The 25,398-nt window shown below is 40.4% G+C and overlaps 1 protein-coding gene across 1 annotated transcript in view; it reads left to right on the top strand.

Annotated features, from left to right (window-relative positions):
• The window catches only part of LAMB1 (laminin subunit beta 1), an 80,454-nt gene that overhangs the window by 53,088 nt on the left and 1,968 nt on the right, over nucleotides 1-25,398 (top strand). The window contains exons 25-32 of the mRNA XM_055283645.2: nucleotides 10,150-10,519; nucleotides 13,238-13,422; nucleotides 14,850-15,091; nucleotides 18,115-18,318; nucleotides 19,007-19,151; nucleotides 21,506-21,713; nucleotides 21,915-22,056; nucleotides 24,764-24,940. Of these exons, the coding sequence (XP_055139620.1) occupies nucleotides 10,150-10,519; nucleotides 13,238-13,422; nucleotides 14,850-15,091; nucleotides 18,115-18,318; nucleotides 19,007-19,151; nucleotides 21,506-21,713; nucleotides 21,915-22,056; nucleotides 24,764-24,940 (1,673 nt within the window). The remainder of the gene's footprint in view (nucleotides 1-10,149; nucleotides 10,520-13,237; nucleotides 13,423-14,849; nucleotides 15,092-18,114; nucleotides 18,319-19,006; nucleotides 19,152-21,505; nucleotides 21,714-21,914; nucleotides 22,057-24,763; nucleotides 24,941-25,398) is intronic.

The raw sequence follows: 25,398 nt of genomic DNA, 5'->3' as shown, positions 1-25,398 counted from the left end.
CTAAGCTTATGATTAAACAACAACAAAAAAAAGATGGAAACGACATTTTCTTATGAACAAAAACTTGTTAAAATTATGTGAATCATAAAGATTGCTTGATTTTTATGGTATTGCAATTTTTTTGACCTGGAAAATTACTTTTCAGATCTTAAAGTCAAAATATGGAAAAGATTGAATGGGCTGTTGCAACTCTGTTATATTCTTTCTTTCCTACTTGATTTTCTTCTCTGTTTTTAATTGATCATTATGGATAAATATTTTCTGTAGTTTCTTATGTGCTCTTTGGTATATTTGTTGCACATCTGAAATTATAGGTCTTTGCTGGACTCTTAATTTTTTTTTTTTTTTTTTTTTTTTTGAGACGGAGTCTCACTCTGTCACCCAGGCTGGAGTGCAGTGGCATGATCTCGGCTCACTGCAACCTACACCTCCTGGGTTCAAGTGATTCTCCTGCCTCAGCCTCCCAAATAACTGGGGTTACAGGCAGGCGCCACCACGCCCGGCTAATTTTTGTATTTTTAGTAGAGATGGGGTTTCACCACATTGATCAGGCTGGTCTCAAACTCCTGACCTCATGATCCTCCTGCCTCGGCCTCCCAAAGTTCTAGAATTACAGGTGTGAGCCACTGTGCCTGGCCAGGACTCTTAAATTTTTAAAATGACTGTTTTCTTTTTTTGGACACAACTACAGCAAGAAATAATGCAGCTCTTCAAGTTGGCAACTCATTCAATATCTCCTATAGAAGGTCAGGAACCTAGAAACTGTGTTCCTTCAGGGTGCAAACCCATGTGTTCCTTAACAGCAGAAAAAGGTCAGTGGGCAAGACCAGAACAAATTAGATATGATTTGTTTTTTAAGTTGAGGCTTAGCCAGAAGGGTTTGTATGGACCTCTTAGATTAAGGTTTGTTTCACAGTGGGGATAATGTTTGCTATGTCAATAAACAGGTACTTTTCTTTCATCATTCTCCAAATTTGGTTCTTAATGAGATCTGACTTCCCCTCTTCCATTAGAAGGTATTGAAATCTAGTGGACCAGTTTCTCCAAGATGACTCTTGAAAGTAAAACTCTGCTTAAAATCTCTTTTTTCCAGGGCTCTAATCACTACTCTGTAAAATTCCTCAAACTTGTAATGCCCCAAGGCTTGATTTTTTCCAGATAATGGCTCAATCCTTGCTCATACCCTGATTCTGTCAGCATGTGTCATTGGCAAAATAGCTTTCTCTGCCAAAGCTTTCTGACCTTTGGCTCCATCTTAGCTTTGTTAGCAGGAAAGGCCTGCTACCCAGAGTCAGTCAATCAGAGAATTGTTCATGTGGTCCTTAGAACTTTATCCTTACCCTTTTATCTTTTCTTTAAACTTTCGCCTCTAAATCTGCCAGGGAAATTGTGACTTACAGGAACCTTGTCAACTTGTTTGGGTCAAAAGTTAGATCCTGTTTTAGAAACTCTGCGAAGAGTGAGATTCATGGCATCATTGTTCGCCACCTTCTTTGTTCATTTAATCCAGAAGAAAGGTCAGCTCATTACGTAAGAAACTTTTCATCAGGAAAAACAAACAAGCAATAAAAAACAGAAACTAAGTATTCTGCAAGGAAACCTGGTTTGTTTAAGGAGAATGTATTGAAACTGGATATGTCTGTTCCTTTTTACTCCTCCCTTTGGCATATCCTTTTTTTCTGTAAGATAATCATAGAAATTTAGTTAATGGAGGAACTACGAAGATCACATGGCTTTATGGTTTGCCCATTGTGCTGGACAATCCCGGTGGCACGAGGGCAACAGGGATGCAGACAGATGAAGAGATCCCACAGCCAAGAGTGTAGGTCCTGGAGCCAGGCTGCCTGCATTCAATTCAAGCAATTGGAACTCCTGTATTAGAAGAAAACAAAGTCCCTTCTCATCTCCTCGCCCAGTATACTCCTCTTTTTACTCAGCTTGATAGTAATCTTTCCAGTCCTCTCTGCATTTATATGTATACCTCATTCATATTCGTGACCCTAATAATGATACCCAGTCAGCTCACACCAGCAAGAAAAAGTTGGTTTCAAGCCCTCTGGAAGTATTGGAAGCTCCAAGTGAGCACAAGTGAAAATACCCTAAGAGATACTTCCAGGTTCTAGATCTAGGTGTTCCATTTTCTCCTTGTTTTCACACTACATTGTCATCTCTCCAACCTTATCTTTAGTTTTGTTTTTTTCATGGAAGACCAGAAAGCCCCTTTCCCCAAAGTGTTAAAATCTGGGGTGAAGGCAGCTGACCTCATTGCAAACTTTGGCAATTCAAAGTTATAAAATGTTAGCCGGGCATGGTGGCTCACGCCTGTAATCCCAACACTTTGGGAGGCCAAGGCGGGCAGATCACTTGAGGTCAGGAGTTCGACACCAGCCTGACCAACGTGGTGAAACCCCATCTCTACTAAAAATACAAAAATTAATCAGGTGAGGTGGCGCACACCTATAATCCCAGCTACTTGGGAGGCTGAGGCATGAGAATCGCTTGAACCCAGGAGGCAGAGGTTGCAGTGAGCAGAGATCGCGCCGCTGCACTCCAGCCTGGGCGACAGAGCAAGACTTTGTCTCCAACAACAACAAAAAAAAGAAGATATAAAATGTTGGGGCATCTTTCTTTGGGGTGTTAAAGTAGATACTATCTCTCCTTTGTGCCCACAGTGGCTGAGCTGGGGTGGGGATATTTAGAAATTTGGGAGGAAGGGAGTATTTTGGGTCATCACCATAATGGGGTCATTGCTATAGGCACTTGATTTGCAGGAGCCAAGAATAAAATGTCCCTCAGTGCTTAAGGCAGTCTGTCAAACAGAGAATGTGTTGGATCCTCAATGCTTTTAGCACTCTTTGGAGAAAGCTCATAACCTACAAAGCACCCAGAGAGAGTGAGAATTGATTTGAGTGGACAATGGGGGATTGATTCATGGCCAGCTACGGGGCCTGGTGCAGTCAGGGTGGCAACAGGAGTAGGACCAGTGTGGCCTGTGAAGGCAGGGGCCAAGATGCAGAGGCAGACAAGGCTCTTGGTTATGTTTGTGCTGGAATGCATTCACGAATAGAAACAGGAGGACAGGGGCTTTCTGAAGGGATGGGCCCAGAGATCAGCAGGGGCAAGAAGAGGTGTCATTCAAAATTAGATGGAACTATGCAAAAATAACTTCAGCTCTTTTCTCTAGTTATGTAATTGCTTGACAAATAGGTTTTCAGTTGAATTGGTTTGTTAGAGGGCATAAATTTAGACTTTCTGGTGCCAACTAGCTAACAATATGCTTATAGAAAGATTTAAGTCCTAGCTAAGTATTCTCCTTATGGAAAAAAAGAATGTAGTTATGTAAAAGACAAATGAGTTGAGCCTCCAACTTACAGACTGTTGAATGTTCCTATTGTCCAGGCGGGTTGGGGCTGTTGGTCGATGGTGCCAAGCCTGAACAAGCCCACCACTGTGCTGGGATGGAGAGGGAATCTCATCCACCCACCATGAACGTGCTGGAGAAAACAGCCTGGAGCGCTGCATTGTCCTCCTCAGGAGTCAAAGGGTCACAGGAGGAATCTTTCTGTTGATTCATAGATAGCAAAAAGGAAGGGTAAAGTTTCCACTTGGGGCCTCTGGCTCTTGGAAAAGGGCAGTGTCTCTAAACCCAGGCAAACCATAAATGGTGGGGCATAGGCAAGAGGCTCCGGGTAGTGGGCACTTCCCCATCATGCTTGTTTCTCATTTCGTGTTTTTTAGTAGAAAAACACAGTGTGTTCTTTTGCCCAGACATTAATCTTTAGAATGCCTGTATTTTCTAATGTTGGGATTTCTTTCACAACCACCCACCTTAATATTTCCATTGTGACTCAGAAAATCAGACTTCATTCGATTCTTTAGAGAACTATAAATACTGTTGTCAGTAGAGTGAAGTCTTGTCTTATGTAATCCTAATTACAGAATGTGTTCTCAGAAGAGGTAGGCTAGACCAGAGCTGGGCAGACCACAGGCAGAGGCCAAATCCAGCCCCCTGCCCACAGTAGTTAATTAAGTTTTACACCCACTTGTTTATGTATTTTCCCTGGCTACTTGTAGGCAGCAATGCCAGAGTCAAGTCATCATGACAGAGACAGAATGGCCTGAAAGCTGGATTTACTATTTCAACTTTTACATTAAAACTTGATGACCCCTGTGCTAGACAGGCAGCTCATTTCTGCAAGTAAAATTATATTCATCCCCCAACTTTCATTCCAAAATTGAAGTTATATTACTGAGGCCAAAAAGGGAAAAGGATAGAAGAGAATGTCAGAAAAAAGAAAATCTCATGTAAGAGATAAAAATTATTTAAATTGCCCTTGCTTTTAGTAAATAGAAAGGCCTAAGTAAAGTATCAGTAAAATTATTGGCATTGCAGCAGATCCTGGAGTCCCATGTTGCTTTGAGGCAAGGTCCACGGCAGAAGAGAACCCCATTACCTGAATCTTAGGGTGTAGCACTTTCTCTGTCCCAAGGCAAATTTAAGTTTCCAACAAAAAGGAGGATAATCAGCCCAATTATGAGTGACCAGTGGTGTAAAGTGGGGAGTGGACACAGAACAGCTGATAATGTTCTGCCACTTGCAGGCTATTTGACGATATGGGGTACATAAAATGAAGTAACAAGATAGCAGAAAATAAGTGGCACAAACTTTTCAGTTGTCAGAAGAGGGCAAGATCAGTAGGAACTGGAGTCATTAGGGAAGAGTTTGCAGAAAAGATTAGCTCTAGTGGCCATCTACAGAGAACGTGCTGAGTGCCAAGCACTTTTAGGCATATTATATAAGTATTCTTAATTTTATCCTTGCAACAAAGAACCTATGGGTGTAAGTATCATCTACCATTTCACAGTTGACTAATCTCAGACTCAGAGAGGTTAAGGGACTTGCCCAAAGACTTATCTCGAGTGAGGAAAGAACTGGGATCTGAAGCCAGGCCTATGTGGCCCCGTGTCCCAGCTCTTTCCACAAGCCTGGGGGCTCCTCATTGACAGCTGGTATTTAGGGAGAAAATTATCATCCAAGCTAAAGGACAATACAGACAACATGAAGCAGCATGGCTCTGGGAGGTGCCCTCGGGAAACAGTCTTAGCTGGAGAGTCATGGAGAGATTTGGTTTCACCAGACTGTGTGAAGCCTTCAGTGCTAGGCCATTGGGGGTAGACTTTGTTCAGTGGGCACAGGAAGGTCTGGAGGAGGAGAGGGATGGATGTAAAGGAAGCAGGCAAGTTAGGTCTATGTGATAAATGGGTACATAGACTATTTCCCATTCTGGCATTGACTTGCTAGTGTTTTCCTCTGGACCTTAGTATCTTTAAAATCAGTACAATAGCTTTCATTTACCTACCTCTTAACGATTATGATTGAAATGATAAGAAAACTTAGTAAAAATAGAGGAAGCCTACTGGCCACAGAACAGAGTGTGTTTATAGATGAAAATCAAATTATTATGGCTTGTTAAAATGATTATCTTATTTAAAAAATACTATTCTTCATCTTTATGATTTGTTCATCTTAAAGATTAGGCAACAGCTTTTGCTATATATGCTCTCCTTTCCAAGAGAAAGTTTCTGATTCTCCGCCAAGTAATCCCATTTCTTAAAGTAAGACTGCTTTATCCAGGTCATTTGGATTCTGATTCCTTTCCCTTAAGAGAGAAGGAACCCACTGGACCTCGTCAGCTGCAGCCTGAATAGTCAGTTCAGTTTTTCAGATCCTGGTGGATGTGTGAGATGATGGGAGAATCTCCTCCATCCATTATTGTCCATGAAGTTTTACTAACTTGTCAAGTGTGAACTGACCTTTCTGCTTCAGCCACGTGAGTGTGGGAGTTTCACTGAAAATACTCTTGAAGTGGAGGGGGTCTTTTTACAAGGTTGTAAAATGTGGGCCTTCTGGTGCCTGCCTCTTAGGTGACTCCAACAGAAGCAATTCTGGAAATTCAATAGCCAGGGAAGGAAGCACATGACCAGGGGCTTCAGCTTGAAATCAAAACCTGGTGCATTTGAGACTAGTTATTTGGTGCCCTCCTGGAGAGTCAGGCCCAACTTTTTCAATGACACTGCAATCCAGTCATCTGTGAGATTTGATGGTTTACTTTTCACTGAGAGAAAGGAATGTTGGTCAGTTTGGCTGAACTGGTTGTTGACTTCTGGAGACAGCCGAAGCGCTGCTGGCTCATTGGAACTCTTGCCCAGGCTAATTTCCTTCGGCCAGATAAAGACGGAAGCCTTATCTGCCTTTTAAGTCTTTCAGGGTTGGGCTGTTTTCCCCTTAAAGATGCCTATGACAGAATAGGAGCAAGACATGCCTTTTCCAACGAAATAAATGAAAAATGATCAGAGAAATTAAAAATAAATCGATGTATGCATGCATCCCTTGCCCCAAGCATGAATTCAGCAAAAACCTAATGTTTAGGACTGAACAAAGGTGTACCTTTTACATCATCTATGGGAAAGAAATAATTGTCTAAGCAAACTACAAGCATATACAACTCTGCCTCATTTGTGTCAAGCCTAAGGGAGACAGGGGTGAGTAGGCCCCAGAGGGCTGCCTCACCCTGACCACTGGCTGGGCCCTGCAGGGCAGGGGTAGACAAGGGAAGTTTTATTACAAATGGCATCACTTCTTCCTCTGTTACGCAAGTCCTGAGATTTGTGCATCAGCCTACATTGGTGAACTTCCAAAGTCGTGATTCTGCTCCAGCTCCACCTTTTGAAGGGTATCTCTTTCTCCATCTCTCACACACAGACAAACACACATACATACACACACATGCACGTGCTCTCTTTTTTTCTCTAATATACAGAAGGTGGGCAGAAACAGCTAGGAAAGTAACAGTCAGTGCTCCACAAAATGGGGTCTCATGACTCTGAACATCAGTATCTCCTGGGAACATTAGAAATAAAAATAATTCTGGGCCCCACCCAGACCTACTGAATCCGAATCTGGGGATGGGAGGAGAGTACAGAAGCAATCTGTTTTTTTATGAACCTTCCAGGTGATTCTGATACCTACCCAAGTTTGAGAAGTGAGGACCCAGGTGACTCGGGTAACTTTTAGCTTTCTGGAAGATGACTAAATTTTACCAAATGATAATGGAAATGTATTCTTAAAATCTAAACAACAAACTCTTAAGGTACTAAGTTATTTGTAAGTTATCTAAGTTCTTCCTAATCTCAGAAGAATCGATTAATGTAGTGGTTTTCCCAAGCCTTTCTCATTATTTCTCTTGGGTGTCACTGGCATTGACTTCCACTAAAAAAAGATCCCATGGTCAAATGACTTTGGCGTACAACTGGATAAAAACAATATAAAACAAGTTTTTTCTGCAGAACTCTTCTTAGTCTGTAATATGCTGACACTTGTTTTTAATCTTCAAGATAAGGATACAGAATTTTTCATCATGGGATAGTTTTTTCAAGGAACACATCATAGAACTGATGGTCTACGGATCACCATTGAAGTTATCCACGGTTTGTCTAAGCAGCTTCCTGATTCATTATGAGAATATTCCCCAAACAAGAAAAATGAAACATACCTTAAGTGCCTGGAAAGGATCTGTTTTTTGAAAAACATACACCCAAGTTTTACTTTTGAAATCCTAAGGTCTTGGTTTTGAAAACCCCAGGCACTAAGGAAATTACATGTTTTAAAATCCTAAAGGTTGAGGAATTAATATTCTAAACTTCAAATTTTTGAATAATCATGATGTTACTGGCAAATACATACAAATAAACATATAACCAGAACATATGTTTTTCCCCTTTATCCAGTGGAAATATGATCAAGCATCACTCTTAGTAGAAGACTACCAGACACTTGTAGGGACACGAAAAGCTATAATAAAAACGATTTATTTATTGAATCCTTGCTATAGACCAGATGCTCTTCTAAGCACTTTGTAATTATTTTATCTCGAAAGCAGTCCTGTATTTATAATCATTACCTCTTCTTACAGATGTGGAAGACGTGACTCAGTTTCCTGATTACCCAGGGTCACATAACAGGTGTGGAGAAGGCAGGATTTACAACCTCAGTCCGCAGTTCATGCTCTTAACCACAATGCTTTACTCCTCAAACCTGCCACTCAAGAGCTTGGAATGTAGGGGGAGAACAAAGACAATAAAAAGATAAACTACCAATACAAGGCAGGATGTGGTGAGGGCCAAATGAATGGGCCACGAACACGTATCTCTGGGTTGAAAGGATGGTGATGTTATAGCAGATCTCAGGACCCTCAGTATAACTGGTTCTGGGAGATGTTCCATTAGAAAGTTTTTCAGAGGAAGGCCGGGCGCGGTGGCTCAAGCCTGTAATCCCAGCACTTCGGGAGGCCAAGGTGGGCGGATCACAAGGTCAAGAGATCGAGACCATCCTGGCCAACATGGTGAAACCCTGTCTCTACTAAAAATACAAAAATTAGCTGGGCATGGTGGTGCACGCCTGTAGTCCTAGCTACTCAGGAGGCAGAGGCAGGAGAATAGCTTGAACCTGGGAAGTAGAGGTTGCAGTGAGCCTAGATCATGCCACTGCACTCCAGCCTGGGAGACTGAGCGAGACTCTTTCAAAAAAAAAAAAAAAAAAAAGTTTTTCAGAGGCAAATCACAGCTACTGACCCAAGAGTGGCTCACACCTGTAATCCCAGCACTTTGGGAGGCCGAGGCGGGCAGATCACCTGAGGTCAGGAGTTCCAGACCAGCTTGACCAACATGGAGAAACCCCGTGTCTCTTTAAAAAAAAAAGCCGGGTATGGTGGCGCATGTCTGTAATCCCAGCTACTCGGGAGGCTGCACTCCAGCCTGGGCAACAAGAGCAAAACTCCATCTCAAAAAAAAAAAAAAAAAAAAAAAAAAGACCTGAGAAAGCAGGAATCTGTTGTGCTTTGCCACAGTTGACATTGCACTTCAGGAGGATTATTTTCTTTTATGAAGGTATGTAAGTGTCCTTGCATGCCTAGACTAAAATGAGGTTAGGGCTTCATTTGGCAAAGACGTTTGGATTCTGATTGCAAGTTAACCCCGAGTCTGATGCTGAAAAACGAAAAATGGTTTAAGATGTGCCCCTGCCCTTGGAGTCCATAATCCAGTTAGGGAAATAAGATAGTATATTCTTTATTTATTCCTCTTTCCTCAGAATGGGTGGAAGCCCAGAGATAAGATGTTAGCATAAGGCCTTCTGTAATTCAAACCCTGTATAAATACTTTGAAATGTCAGATGTTGATATAAAAATGATTTGGTCACCTGAAATTTGGGAATCTAAGCCAGGGTTCAAGGGCACAGCCACTGTGCTAAGTAATCTCAGCCACAGCTACTGGCCAAGAACAGATTTTGTCCTGTACGGCATGTGATTTTCCTGTGCCATTTGGCTTTGCCTAAGGTGCCAACCCTATTGGGCCTGTGAGAGGCTGAGACTGAATGGCTCCCAAGATCCCTGCTTGTAGTACTGGCAGTGGTCATCACAATGGCAGACACCCTCAAGTTAGATTATACTTAGTTGAAAGCCTTTAAACTGGATACTTAGAATTCCTTTGGGTTTTGTTCTGATCATGTTTATTGCATTTCATCAAGTATGTTTTGTTGTGAGATAGTCAGGTATGTTAGGAGCTGCTCATTTGTGATGTATCCGATGCCAGGTGGCACATTATGAGGATGTAACCTGGATTGTTTGTACAGACATGGTCTGTGGGGAAATCCTAAGTAAGGGGGAGGCAAAGGCAGGACAGAGGTGAAGAGTACAGACTCCGGAGTTGCAAAGAACTGAATCAGAATTCTGGCGTGGCCTTTTCCTTGCAGTGAGACTTGGGGCATGTTACATAATCTCTCAGTTCCCACATCTGTGAAATAGTGATTATTATAACACCTATCCCATAGGGTTATTGTGAGAGTTAAATGGGGTCATTCACGTAAAACATTTCTGTTTAAAGTATTATTACTGCTAAGAAGGGGTTAGCAACCACTGAAGTCATACATGTGCTAGAGGAAGCTGCTACAGTCTTTACCTGAGCCATTGGTCAATTGCCATCAATGGTTGACACCTTCCCATTTTCACAGTGAAATGAGTATTCTAAATGCCACATCTTGTCACTCAGGTACATGATCAAGTAGATCAGCTAGCATTGCTTCTTTCCTTCTAGCCTGTGACTGTGACCCCAGGGGCATTGAGACGCCACAGTGTGACCAGTCCACTGGCCAGTGTGTCTGCGTGGAGGGTGTTGAGGGTCCACGCTGTGACAAGTGCACGCGAGGGTACTCGGGGGTCTTCCCTGACTGCACACCCTGCCACCAGTGCTTTGCTCTCTGGGATGTGATCATTGCCGAGCTGACCAACAGGACACACAGATTCCTGGAGAAAGCCAAGGCCTTGAAGATCAGTGGTGTGATCGGGCCTTACCGTGAGACTGTGGACTCGGTGGAAAGGAAAGTCAGCGAGATAAAAGACATCTTGGCGCAGAGCCCCGCGGCAGAGCCACTGAAAAACATTGGGAATCTCTTTGAGGAAGCAGAGTAAGTAGTTAATGAGCCGGAGGAATAACTCACAATATTTTTTCAGCTTTATGAGTAAACAGCAAAGATTTCCTGGCATGGTGCTTCCATCAGGAGGTTTGGTTTAGTCCTGTGGGTGAAAACAGATTCTGAGCCATTTATTTTCCAGCAGTCTTGACTGGGCATTTGGGTGAGTGAATGTTGGCACATCCGTGGGGACCAGCCTCCTGGAGGCTGCAGTACAGAATATGCAAGCATTATATTCAGTGCTCCTCCTTGCAAATCAGGTTCTAAGTCAGTAAAATGGGAGGAATGCTGTATTTAGAAGACAAAGATCCATAATTGAGTCTTGGCTCTGATGCTAGGCTTGTGAACTTGGATGACTCAATTCCTGAGCCTGTATTTTCTCTCCTGTGGAGAAGGCGTAGGATAATATATGCCATTACCTTATGAAGTAATGAAAGGATTGATACATAAAATGACAACAGGATTGCAAAAAATTATAAACTGTTAAGTATTGCTACTATGGGGGAAATTCCATTACCTCAAATAAGACTCCTTACTTCAAGTTTTTTCTGCTCTTCCGCCATTAGTCCACCAGACCAGTGCTTCATTCATCTAGTTACAACAGCTGCTCTACGCTGAAAAGTCCTCATCCCACCCCTTCTCTGGGTAGTCTTCCCTCTGATTGGACAGTGTTTGTTAGTGGACGCCTAGAGAATTGAGCTGAGTGATGCTGAACTTCTCAAGGATCATTTATCTACCCTTTCTCCTACCTCCCCTGTCTTGCCCCTAAACATCCCAACTCCTTTTGCCAAAAAGGAACCCCCAAAACAGCACAATAAGACCTAAGTGCTAAAGGACAAAAACAGAAAAGGGTATGAGGCATCTGTTCTTCCCTAGATGCTATGGTTTTTTCACTGCAGACTCACCATCTAGGCCTGAGGGGACCGCTTCACAGTTAAATCCTGCACACTGAGGTGTTTATATGATGAAATGACAGTAACATTTTTTGTGTGTGATGAGACTTTAATCAGCATCTTTAAGAAGCCAGAGGGACTTTTCATCTCATACCAGGCATGAGTAGCAGAGGACAGCTGACATTAGCTCAAGCGACTTGAAGGAGGTCCTTCCTAGACCTAGATTTAAAGTAACTGGACCTTGATGTCAAGCCTCGGGTTTTATGCCCAAGACCATGTAGCTGGCCAGAGTGTTAGGAAATGTCTGATGTAGAGTGACAATGCATTTAATGAGGCATTTTACCTCACTGAAAAGACTAAGCCTTCTAATGTGCAGAGATCACAGTTTTGGCAGGCCATAGTCCGAATGCAAGCCCATTTAGGAAATGATCCTTGGCCTGGGTCTTAGGCACCTCTGGGAGGAAGAAAAAAATCTGGTGTCCTTTGAGAGCCTGCCAGAAGAGAGATTACATTCCCAAAACAGCTCTGTTTCTACCATCACTATTCATTTAACTAGACAGATTGTAATAATCACAGGAAAACTAGTTCCATTACTCTTTTTTTCAACATACTATCCAAGGATACATGTTTTAGGAACCAAAGTGGCCTTATTTTAAAATATGATGTTAGATTTGCTTGTTTTAAAAAATTGTATCATGAGACCTGAGAAGAAATGAAAGCCTTCTGTGAGTCAAATAATTAATAAAAGCAAAGCACTGAAAAAAGAAACTATGTATATTAGCCTCAGGAAAAAAAGGCACTGAAATGTAATTTAATCTACCATTTTAAACGATCCCTTTAAGTACTTTTTCTTTGAGTTGGGTTATGGTTTTATCTCAGCCTTACATATCATTTTTCTAATGGCTCCCAGCCTTTCAGCATCTTTACATTTTCCTGGTTTTTTATACTATTATATCCCCAAGAAGACAATTATATTCAATTAGGTGAACCAATAATACCCAGAGGTAAAGTCTGCTCAAATATTACTTTCTTTACAATACACATACAACCCCACCAACACCCACCTGGAGCACACTCACACGTGCACACACATGCCCATATACACACTATGTACACAATAATATACAAATAGATGTCAAAAGTATGGCTTTGTAGTTTGAAAGTACAGAACAAAATGCAGTTTAGATTCCAAATTAAATACTGTGAAAGCTAAATCTTATTTCATTCTTAGTAGATGCTATTTTCTTATAAAAAAAATAAAAAGGCTGTTGGTAGAAGGAGGCCCCTCTGATGGAAGAGAGGAGTGTATGAAAGCTGATACTGGTGGCTCCTGTTGTCTTTGTGGCGGGCTATAGGGCTTCCCCTCTGCGTGTTCCATCTTGAAGGAGATCCCCGAGGCTTAGGGAAGAATGTTTTGGGCTGGTGGCTGGGAGGCCTAATTGTATACTGGAGTCATTTATGTCTTCAGTTTTCACAATTGTAAGGGCTTGAAGCTGCCTGTGAATGGAGCCGGAACTCCACACTCTGACCTGTGCTCATGTTACAGCAGAAATTTGGAATCCCTTAAATGGCTTGTCTACCACAACTCAGCTGAGTGGTACTTCTGTGTTTCTCTTAAAAGTCTCTGAGCAAAGAAAAATTGTTAGATTTAATACAATCTTTTATAAGGAAAATAAAACTAGCACTTAGAGATGAAATGTTACAAATTACTGAATTGGTTTGAAATTAGTAATGGATACAGTACTAGTAGAAAATATGAAACGTAAAAGTTCCCCCTTGGGTTTATTTTATGTAAGTAAGCTTAACTTTCTCTTTACAGGAAACTGATTAAAGATGTTACAGAAATGATGGCTCAAGTAGAAGTGAAATTATCTGACACAACTTCCCAAGGCAACAGCACAGCCAAAGAACTGGATTCTCTACAGACAGAAGCTGAAAGCCTAGACAACACTGTGAAAGAACTTGCTGAACAACTGGAATTTATCAAAAACTCAGATATTCGGGGTGAGCATTTTTTGGTGCAAATAGTCCCAGACAATGGATTTAACAATATGTCTAACGTTTGAATATAGCACTTTTGGGGAAAAAAAAAAGTATTCTAATAAATTTTAAAACTTTTGCTCATCCAGTTTCCGGCACAAATGAGGATCAAAGTCCCCATTTTACAAATGTGGGACTTGGGCACAGAGAACCTAAGAGACATAGCAAAGGTCCCACAGAGTGAATGGCAGTAGTTGTATCAGAATGGTATCCATTTCCTGATTTTTTTTTTCCCCCTCCAGTTAGTAGTTTAATCCCCTGGCCTTTTCTTGGAAGGGGGTTCTTTTGAATAGTTAAGGTATTAATACTTCTGCAAATCCTTTCACATTCAAGAATGCTGCTTGGTCAGAAAAAAACTTCTGCAAATCATTATTTATATCATAGACCATATAGGATTCTCAGCAAAAAGTGAATGTAGAAATATGTTAAATCATACTGTCCAACTATCCATACTGTGGTATGCATGATTGCTTTTGGACTAAAGCTAAAAACATGTCATGCTGTTATATATAATACCGTCATCCCTCGTTATCCATGGCGATTGGTTCCAGGACCCACTGCAGAAACCAAAATCCACAGGTGGTCAAGTCTGTTATATAAAATGGCATTTGCATATAACCTATGCATATCCTCCTATATACTTTTCTTTCTTTTTCTCTCTCCCTCTTTCTTTCTTTCTTTCTTTAAGAGACGGGCTCTTGCTATGCTGCTCAGGCTGGTCTCGAACTCCTGGACTCAAGTGATCCTCCCGTCTCAGACTTCTGAATAGCTGAGATTATAGAGGTGAACCACCACACCCAGCTTTACTTTTTTCTTTTTTTCCCTTCAGTATATTTAAAAATAATCTCTAGATTACTTACCTAATACAATGTAAATGCTATGTAAATAGTTGTTATGCTTTATTGTTTAGGAAATAATGGCAAGAAAAAAGTCTGTACACATTCAGTACAGATACAACCATTTTTTCCAAATGCTTTCCATCCACAGTTGGTTGAATCCACATATGTGGAACCTACAAATATGGAGGGCTACTATATTAGTCATTTGAGTGGATCCGAATAAAGGATTGAGAAAAGTCATCTAGTCATATAATCTTCAGGCTGCCTGAAACCAGCTATTTATAAAGAACTGGATGTTTGCTTGTGTATAGAGACAAGATTGCATGAATTTCTTAATTTTTCATTTTTCACCCAGATGTTTGCCATACTTGAGCTGGAGTAGGTGCTAATGGGACAAAACATATTCATTGCTCATGAAAACTATACTTCATAAATATTTTTTTTTGAATTTTAAAACCTTACAGTAAATTTAGGACCTGAAGACACCAAATGCAGGCACTGCTTGGGGAGTATGATGAGGTTAACTGTGGGCAATTTCATTTCCTACCCTAGGTGCCTTGGATAGCATTACCAAGTATTTCCAGATGTCTCTTGAGGCAGAGGAGAGGGTGAATGCCTCCACCACAGAACCCCACAGCACTGTGGAGCAGTCAGCCCTCATGAGAGACAGAGTAGAAGACGTGATGATGGAGCAAGAATCCCAGTTCAAGGAAAAACAAGAAGAGCAGGCTCGTCTCCTTGATGAACTGGCAGGCAAGCTGCAAAGCCTAGACCTTTCAGCTGCTGCCGAAATGGTAAGGTTTGGGGGTGTGGCCTTACTGCTGTGGTGCCAAGAAAAATAAAACACCATCCTTTGTCTTTATTACAATAATTTGCAAATGAATCAGCAGGAGTGAAACTCCTAGGCTGTGGTCTCTGTATCCTGGAATGGGGTATCTGTAACCAAGACAGATTAAAAGCAGCAGCATGTGGGTTTCCAGCCTTCCCCTCTTCTGTTTCTCTGTGGTCCTCAACTAAAGAATGAATCATGACTATTCTCCCATACTGTTTTAGCTACTCAGTGACATCGCACTGAAACTTGATCCTTTTTACACTGTGGACATTTCTTTAATATTTTTTTTCCTAAGTAGAGACAGGGTCTCACTACATTGCTCAGGCTAGTCTTGAACTCCTGGTCTCCAGCAATCCTCCTCCCACCTCAACCTCCCAAAGTGCTGGGATTACAGGCTAACACCCCTGCCCACCCCCACCCCCCTGCTTTTTTTTTTTTTTTTTAAGAGATGGAGTCTTGCTATGTTGCCCAGGCTGACCTCAAACTCCTAGGCTGAAGCGATCCTCCCACCTCACCCTCCTGAGTAGCTGAGATGACAGGCATATGCCACCACACCCAGCTTGGACATTCCTTTTTTGGTTTGCTCTGATTTGAATTATAAAACCCATCTCAGTGTAGGAATTCAGAATCATTCTAGAAGGGCTTCTGTTAAAAATTAAGGGGAGCAAAAGAATTTTTTCATGGGTATTAGCTATTATGTTCCTTTGTTCCAGTAACTTTACCTGGTGAAGATTAACCCTGAAACCAGCCTAGAAAGTAGATTCATTTCCCAGAAGCTTTTAAAAAGTAACTCTGGAGCCAAATGAAATTGAGTTGTGAGTTTAATGAAAATCGGGCAGAAGGCCCCAAAAAAGCCTAACAGCCTGTTTCTTCCTCTTCCTTCCTGTGTTTTCAAGGAAGGATACCTATGTGAGGTAATTTGGAGGGTATTTTTTATAGACTAAGGTTTGTGTTCTCTTAGCCCAGAGACACAGAGAAAGTTAAAGATGGAAGGTACATAGGCGCAGAAGAGTTCAAACTTCATTACAGCTTTGTCTTAGTGATGGTTCCTCCCTTCTCTCATCACTTTCTCTGAAATAGACAAAATTGGTCACAATATAAGACAGTGTTTATTGATGCCTGCTAGGTTTCATACTCATCTTCTGAAACTTTATAGCAAATAGGGAGCAAATAATCTGTCATCATTTATTAAATGGAAAAATAAATGATGAAGAAAAAAGAAAAATGAAGGCTTAGAGCAATGTGTAAATTGCAGCTAACAGGAGACAAAGTTATTAAGCATGAAATGCCAGTTCTCTCAATCTTTCCTTTCAGCATTGATTCCTTCCTTACATATTGTAGTTAAAAAAAAAAAATCAGTCATCACAAACAAGTTCTCTGTGACCTACAAGAAGCAGCTAAGCATGCTAAAGGATTTTTGTCTTGAACCGGAGGCATCTATCTGTGTGGGCGGCAGGGAGATGCATGGGCGGTAGGTGGGGTTCGGGGTTCCTCTGGCCTTTCAAATGTGTGCCCTTCCCTGTGCTTGCTTTTCCACCTGGTAAACTACCTAGGGATTAGCAGCTGCTTCAGTTCTCTTACTGTGTTTTTGTCTTTGTTAATGATCCTGTGAGAACTCTTTCTGTAAGTTCTTTACTGCCATTTCCTTGTGTAGAGAGACTTTTGTCCTTTTTTCAGGTGCTTCTAGTTCTGCATCTTTGTGGATGTTTAGCTAGAGCCATGCTGGTTTTTTTTTTTTTTCCATGTCTACCCCTGTCTGTTGAAACAAAACAGATCTTCTATGTGTGCTGTCGGATTGTTTTTAGAAAGCAACCGAGGTTTTACACTTCTGTTCTTAAGACTCATGTTCTACAGCATGCAGAATACACTTTATTTTCTGAAGCTTTGTGTGTTTTTGTAAGCCAGATGACTTATTTCGTTGTAATTTGAGACATAATGGGATTATAATTATCTTAAAATTATTAGGCTAAATAGTTGATTGTATTTATTTAAAAACTTTTTTGTACTTTTTTAAAACAATACTTGTCTTGTTTGGGAATATTCTGTTAACTGCCTTTCACTGCAGTAAATCTTTGTCTTCTTTTCAGTATGAGCATTTCCACAAAACAGCTCTAAATGCAATTTTCTTCCTGCTCAGCCTTTTCTATCATATAGCACACTTGTACTATAATTTATCAATTTGCATTTATATGCCATGACCAAGTGGTGATCTTTGAGAGGTTTTGGTAGGTAAGAAAGGACTCTCTATGCATGTGTGATGGCAGTCGGGGGTGACAATTTGGAAACACTTCATCTACCTTTGTTTCTTTGTTTGTACTGTTTCCTTTAACATGTGGAATGTTTTCCCACTTCCCCTGCTCAAATCCCACCAGTCAACAAATCCTTCTTCAGCTACAACTGTAGCATTCCTCTGTAGTCTCTCCTTTGTCTACTTTCTTTCATAGTGACTGCATCTGACCTATTCTTGGCTATTTTATGTGGAATGATCCAGTCCTAACTAGATGGGAAGTTACTAAAAGGCTAGGTAATAGGTCTTTTATGTCACCATATTTACTGGAGGAGTTAACATGGTGCTGGTGTGCTGGTGCTGGCCCCAAAGATGGTTCACAATAGCTTTTTTTTTTTTTTTTTAAACTCTAACTGGTTAGAAAAAAAGGAAGGCATTCCTTGGCCCTTGTACTGGCAGAATTCAACTTGATATAGCAGATGTTTGCATCCTGGGCAGAGCTCATATAGTATTTTAACTCATTTGGGCAGAAGATATTGATGAGTTGTAAACTTCCATTGTTTCCTTGGAAATAAGCAGGTTAGTTTATTCCTAAACTCTTTGCTCCTCTCTCCATTCTGTCTCCCAAACACTGTTTTCAAGCACCCTTGCTGAGGACCACCTACACATTCTCTGGGGCCACCCAGGCCCTGCACAGCTGTTTTGCTGCAACAGATTCACTGTCTGAAGTATTGTGCCTGATCCTTGGCTTGTTGCAGACCTGTGGAACACCCCCAGGGGCCTCCTGTTCTGAGACTGAATGTGGCGGGCCAAACTGCAGAACTGACGAAGGAGAGAAGAAGTGTGGGGGGCCTGGCTGTGGTGGTCTGGTTACTGTTGCACACAACGCCTGGCAGAAAGCCATGGATTTGGACCAAGATGTCCTGAGTGCCCTGGCTGAAGTGGAACAGCTCTCCAAGATGGTAATTCAGTGGATGGCCTCAGTTTTTGTTCTGTATGTTTGCTTTCAGCTGTGGACTGGAGGATCTGAAAGGGAGAAATCAATTCTAAATGCTAACTGAAATGAAAAGGGCATATCACAATAAAATATGAAAGTTGATGTTTCTGTGAGGTCAGAGAAAGAGATGGGGAGATTTTCTTCACAGAAAAGGAATTTGCTTTCTCCTCACTCAACACATGCTTTAGAGTAAGATCTTAAATCTTATACTGGATAATTTGAGATAGCCATCTTACTTATCTGACTCCATGGTTATAAATACATCCAGCTGTAAGACAAAAACTCTATACTAAGCAATTGAACATTTATTCTTCTAAAGCAACACACACTTTTTAAGTATTTATGTGGGCACCTGAGAAAAAGACTTCAGGACTATTTTATAGGCCAGGAGTTAAAAACAACTTGAAAAATTTTAAATGCTAGTTCTATTTATATAAGAATACTGTTTAGGAATCTGTATACTTGAATACTTGCGGTCTGTAAGAATACAATACTTTGTTGAATGGGAGAAAGTTGTTGGGAGAAAGTTGTTTCCCAGACATATGATTCCAAGTATATAGTTTTTCAACATCATTTTTGGGCCATTTCCAATATTCTGGTCTCCTTTAGAAAGAATGAAAATCTTCCATGGGTAATTTTTTCTTCATATTTAGGTCTCTGAAGCAAAACTGAGGGCAGATGAGGCAAAACAGAGTGCTGAAGACATTCTGTTGAAGACAAATGCTACCAAAGAAAAAATGGACAAGAGCAATGAGGAGCTGAGAAATCTAATCAAGCAAATCAGAAACTTTTTGACCCGTAAGAAATTTTTTCATTTTACTTTTAGACATTTGTTTCTATGTGATTCTCTGTTTACATTTTAGATAAAATCCATTTCTGTCAGGGTACTAAGTGACATTTCCAAATAAGAAAAACGTCCATATATTAAATGTTTCCACTTCTTAAACTTATATATGTGTATCAAATAACTTTCTCCAATGTTATGCAGATACAGACACACCTGATGGGATACTCAGGTAGCAGCCAATCAAAAGTCAAATATTTACATTGAAAATTGAATGTGGAATTTGTTAGAAATTACGTATAGTAATCTCTAACCTTAAAGAAGTGGAGTTTGTTATTTTGGCATTGCCCCCAAAGCTTTGTAATTCTATTATTTACAGGATATTATACCTATAGTTAAGAGTGTTGCTAGTCAGCCAGGCGCGGTGGCTCACGCTTGTAATCCCAGCACTTTGGGAGGCCGAGGTGGGCGGATCACGAGGTCAGGAGATCGAGACCACGGTGAAACCCTGTCTCTACTAAAAAAAAAAAAAAATACAAAAACATTAGCCAGGCGTGGTGGCGGGCGCCTGTAGTCCCAGCTACTCGGAGAGGCTGAGGCAGGAGAATGGCGTGAACCCAGGAGGTGGAGCTTGCAGTGAGCCGAGATTGCGCCACTGCACTCCAGCCTGGGCGACAGAGCGAGACTCCGTCTCAAAAAAAAAAAAAAAAAAAAAATGTTGCTAGTCACAGTTCAAGTGTTACCAGTAAAGATGGTTTTGGTGGCAAATTACAGAAAACTCCCAAGTGAAAGGGACTTAATCAAAAAGGATGTTTATTATCTCACATCTTAATAAGATATCCAGTAGCAGGATAGCTTCTTGGGTCTGCAACCCACATACTTTTCATCTTTCTACTCTACCATCTTAAGCATATCAGCTTTGTCCTCTAGCTCCTCATGGTTACAAGGTAGCTGCCAAAGTTCCAGACATCATATAAAGATTAATAATGGAAGAAGAGACCACCTATTCCTTGTATCTTTTTAAAATGAGGAAGTCTTCTCTAGAAGCCTTTAAGCAGTCATCCTTATAAACTTCATTGGCCAGAAATAAGTCACATGCCAATGCATAAATGTCACTGGAAAATGGAAATGTGATTACAGTAATTGGCAAACTAATATTTAATGCTGGGTTGATAATTTTACCTGACTTAGAGGCAGGTGCCTGAAAAAAATCAGTATTCTGGGCCGGGCGCGGTGGCTCACGCTTGTAATCCCAGCACTTTGGGAGGCCGAGGCGGGCAGATCACGAGGTCAGGAGATCGAGACCACGGTGAAACCCCGTCTCTACTAAAAATACAAAAAATTAGCCGGGCGTGGTGGCGGGCGCCTGTAGTCCCAGCTACTCGGAGAGGCTGAGGCAGGAGAATGGCATGAACCCGGGAGGCGGAGCTTGCAGTGAGCCGAGATTGCGCCACTGCACTCCAGCCTGGGCGACAGAGCGAGACTCCGTCTCAAAAAAAAAAAAAAAAAAAAAAAAATCAGTATTCTGTTAGCAAGAAAAAAGGCATGGCTAATAAGGAGTCAACAGTATTTGCTAAGGATATCTTAGGTAATATTCCATGGAAACCATCCTTCAAGTACATATTTTATTTGAGTAAATCCTCTGGGGTCCATTTTTATGTTCAGTAGTTTAAAACATAAACAAAGCTTGAAAGTAAATGAGGATCTGACATATTTGAAGCTTAACTTCATAAACTTTTTTTTTTCACCATCTTCCACATTTTACATTTGCAACTCCTTGGCTTCGTTGACAACCCATTATTCCAGTTCTCCTGCTTGTATAATTTTCTCCCTTTCTATAATTTCCCGAATCTAGATAATTTGTAAGAAATATCAAATCTCTATATCTGCATTCACAAGTTTCTGAGCTATTCGTCCAACTTCAATTAAAAGATTTCACTGCCTTTAAGTCTCAGCTTTAAGCTCTGGCCCTCTATGGTTTTCCACAATCTTCAGATTCACTTTGCTAGACTTTCCCGTAACATGTTCTGCCCTTCCTGTCTCCCCACCTGGAACTGTCCTTTCTTCTTTCAAATTCTATTATCCCTTAAAATCTGATCAGCTCCTCATCTTCCACGAAGGTTTCCCTCACTACCCAGCCTAAAACAAATACTAGTAGTACTCAATTGTCTGCAGTTACTTTTTTGTGTGTGTAGGTCTCATCTCCCCTTGAAACCCCAGACAGATTATAAACTCTTAAACAAGAAGTTAGTGTCTCTTGGTATGTAACCCCACCGTGCTAGTCCATAGTAGATGACCAGTAAGTGGTTGAATGAATGAACCATCTATTCTTTTCACCTCTTTTTGGGGACATCTTTGCTTTTCACAGAGGATAGTGCTGATTTGGACAGCATTGAAGCAGTTGCTAATGAAGTATTGAAAATGGAAATGCCTAGCACCCCACAGCAGTTACAGAACTTGACAGAAGATATACGTGAACGAGTTGAAAGCCTTTCTCAAGTAGAGGTTATTCTACAGCAGAGTGCTGCTGATATTGCCAGAGCTGAGATGTTGTTAGAAGAAGCTAAAAGAGCAAGGTATCTAAAGACATGGCATCTAAGGGGCTTATTTTGTGTATCTATCATGGAGTAAAAAGTATCTCTTTAACCAATGAAACTTCTAAGAAGGACCTATGCGAGTCTCTCTGGGTCATTTCAGGAAGGCTGTTCTTTAAAGAACACTGAGAGTACTTTTTTCATGTTCAGCAACAATATACTGTCTCATTATTTCTTACTCAGCAAAAGTGCAACAGATGTTAAAGTCACTGCAGATATGGTAAAGGAAGCTCTGGAAGAAGCAGAAAAGGCCCAGGTCGCAGCAGAGAAGGCAATTAAACAAGCAGATGAAGACATTCAAGGAACCCAGAACCTGCTAACTTCGGTAAGCATACACAATCATTACCTATATGGGAACACACCTACATATACACTTTTACCAGAAAAGTACATTTGTTATCTATGAACAGAAATTCTTACAACTCAACATTAAAGGATTCCTTTAATTTTAATAAATCTAAACTACTCCGTTAGCATGGATGCTAAAAATAAGTGGAGATAGGTTTTCAAGGAATAAAAGGACTCTGAAGACATCGGACCATTACGTCCCATCTCATTTTCTCCCCTACAAAGTCTGAGAAAGATAAAAACTTCTATTCTTGGGCGGGCATGGTGGCTCACGCCTGTAATTCCAGCATTTTGGGAGGCCGAGGTGGGTGGGTCATTTGAGGTCAGTAGTTCAAAGACCAGCGTGGCCAACATGGCAAAACCCCTTCTCTACTAAAAATACAAAAGTTAGCTGGGCATAGTGGTGCGTGCCTGTAGTCCCAGCTACTTGGGAGGCTGAGGCAGGAGAATTGCTTGAACCAGGGAGGTTGAGGTTGCAATGAGCTGAGATCACACCACTGCACTCCAGTCTGGGCAACAGAGACTCCGTCTCAAAAAAATAAAAACACTCCTACTCACTGAGGAAACAGCATATACTCTGTTCAGTAGTATGAAGTATAATAGTTTTAGAAAACTGTCCTGATGTTATAAAGCAGCTTATATGGCTAAGGCCAATGTCTCAAGATTTTGGTGATCAAACATTTTACTATATAGTAGTTTTGGAAACTACTGGAGAACAGTCAGTCTGCTTTCAATACCCAATTCTAGAGGAACCTAATAGAGGGCTTATAGCTAAACAATCTGTTCTGTTTAGAATGCATGGAAAACTTAATGTTTTTATAAGGAATATACTGTGACTACCAGATATTAAAAGTACTCAAGAATTTTTCATAGGGATCTAGCACTTTGCTCTAAAAATCCTCTTTATCTCTTAAAAGAAGTAATGCAAACATAATTCCATTAAATTGTTTCTCAGAAAGTTAATTTTTTCCTTCCAATTTTACGAGTTTTTAAAAAATGAAGAAAATTAATGAGTTATCTAATCCCTATACATGTTCTCCGAATATACTTTGAAATTAAATGCTCCCATACCCAGCATTGTCAGCCTTCTCAGGTCAATCCTCCATGTGTTTAAAACCTGGGAAGATGAATTTTCAACATGCTTTTCTTACCATTAGTTGGTAAAAACCTGTCTTCCCCTATTCTACTGCTGTCAGTTAAATGAAGGCCAATAATTCTTCTGTCCATTTTCCTCCTTAAATTTCGAGTATCAATAAGGCTTTTTCTTCAGGCTATTTGTTCAAGTTTAGAAAAATTATGTTTTCCCACCAGACTATATTTTGATGTTTCGATCTCTAGGTTTTTCCATTTTCTCAGTTTGCTGTTAATATTTTAGTGAATATTATGTCAGTGACTGTAGAAATTATTGTTTTGAAAGCCAGGTGCAGCAGTGTGTGCCTGTAGTCCCAGCCACTTGGGAGGCGGAGGTGAGAGGATCACTTAAGGCCAGGAGTTTGAGACTATAGTGCACTGTGATCATGCCTGTAAACAGACAGTCACTGCACTCCAGCCTGAGAAATATAGCAAGACCCTGTTTCTTGAAAAAAAATTGTTCTGAAAAGCAAATTAGAAAATACTGAATTATAGGTGAGATGTGGCTTGATGATGCAAGTTAGTAATTGGGGTTCTGTTTTTCAGGGGTCCTGGGGGGCAGGAAGTGTTTTAGGTTAGTAACAATAAGAAACAAAGAGAACCTCTAACTAAACTATGTTCATGAAAGCTTATCAGAAACAATTCACTCAAACTTTATCTTCTAAGAATTATAATTTCTAAGAATTTTATTCTAATTAAAGTGTCCTTAGGTTTCAAATATTTACAAATTTTAGCCTATGTCTTCTACTGACCCTATTAACTTCATTATAACAGTATTGTTATTCAGTTAATTCTATGTAATTAGACCCATCCTTGAAGATCATTTTAAAGAAAAATTGAGTGCTCAGTGAAATTGATTCTTTTGTCATGGGCTCAACTGCTTACTTTGGCTAGCTTTTAAAAGTCAATGTTTATTGATTCTACTTTGAAAGGAGATCGGATGTGGATCCTCACCAGTTGCCCAGATATTTTTTTTTCCCTAAATAACTTTGTATATTTAGAGTTTACAGCTGTAACGTTCCCAGACCATACATCATCTCACAATTCTATAGAAATTCAAAGAACATCCCTAGTCTCCATGTCTTCAGTAATTAGCTGAAATCTCCACTACTAGAGTTTAACATTTATTTTCCCACTCACATTAAGTTGGAAATTTATGTGGAAATCCCTCTTTGCACAGCTGCTTATTTGTGAATGTTCTTTAGCCAAAGTTTGCAGGTGTCCTTAAAATGCTTTCTCAACACATCATGCTCCTTGAGGAGTGTTTTTGTTTGTTTGTTTGTTTGTTTGTTTTTACTGTCAGAAAAAACTTTACATCAATCTCAGCTTAAATCATCAGAAGTACCGAAAGAATGAAGTGAATATATGAAATGTAGCAAAGACTAAAGTTAGACACTTCATGTAACTTTTCCTGAAATATTCTTTTTAGTAATTACTTCTTTTGGTCTAGAGCAAAATGGCACAGTAGACTTTTAAATCTTCCTCCAAACTTGTACTCATAGTAATTCCATTTCTTAAACTAATGGCTTGCTGGAAAATTGACATACTTTTAGATTGAGTCTGAAACAGCAGCTTCTGAGGAAACCTTGTTCAACGCATCCCAGCGCATCAGCGAGTTAGAGAGGAATGTGGAAGAACTTAAGCGGAAAGCTACTCAAAACTCCGGGGAGGCAGAATATATTGAAAAAGTAGTATATACTGTGAAGCAAAGTGCAGAAGATGTTAAGAAGGTACGTAAATCTTTGTAATTTCAGAGCTATGTTGTTAAAGGAGCCACCAGTCTCCTCCTTGCCTGCCTTAGAATAAAGGACATGGACCTAACAGAAACAGAATTCATCAGAAACATCAAATGACCTGTTGTGCAACAGCAGTCTTTAGAAGTGTGGATGGAAAAGAATGGGAAAGAATATGGAAATATCTAATAAGTATGACCTATGCCCTCAAATCCAAATTTGGACAAGAGTTTAGAAGAAGGGAATTAGGAGTAGAAGTCTTAAAACAGGCTTTTATTTATTTATTTATTTTTTGAAACCAACTATATTAACAAAAGCCAGGCAAATTGAACTTTTATTTCTGTGCTGTAGTCAATTAAATTCTTCATGGCATACAGTAATTATCAGGCCATTTGAGAATATTTTAAAAGCAGGTTGGAACAGAGAACAGGTAGTAGGAAACCAAATCTTATCTT

This window comes from Symphalangus syndactylus, chromosome 6 (genome assembly GCF_028878055.3).
Source record: "Symphalangus syndactylus isolate Jambi chromosome 6, NHGRI_mSymSyn1-v2.1_pri, whole genome shotgun sequence".
Taxonomy (NCBI): domain Eukaryota; kingdom Metazoa; phylum Chordata; class Mammalia; order Primates; family Hylobatidae; genus Symphalangus; species Symphalangus syndactylus.
This window is presented reverse-complemented; position numbering and strand designations above follow the sequence as displayed.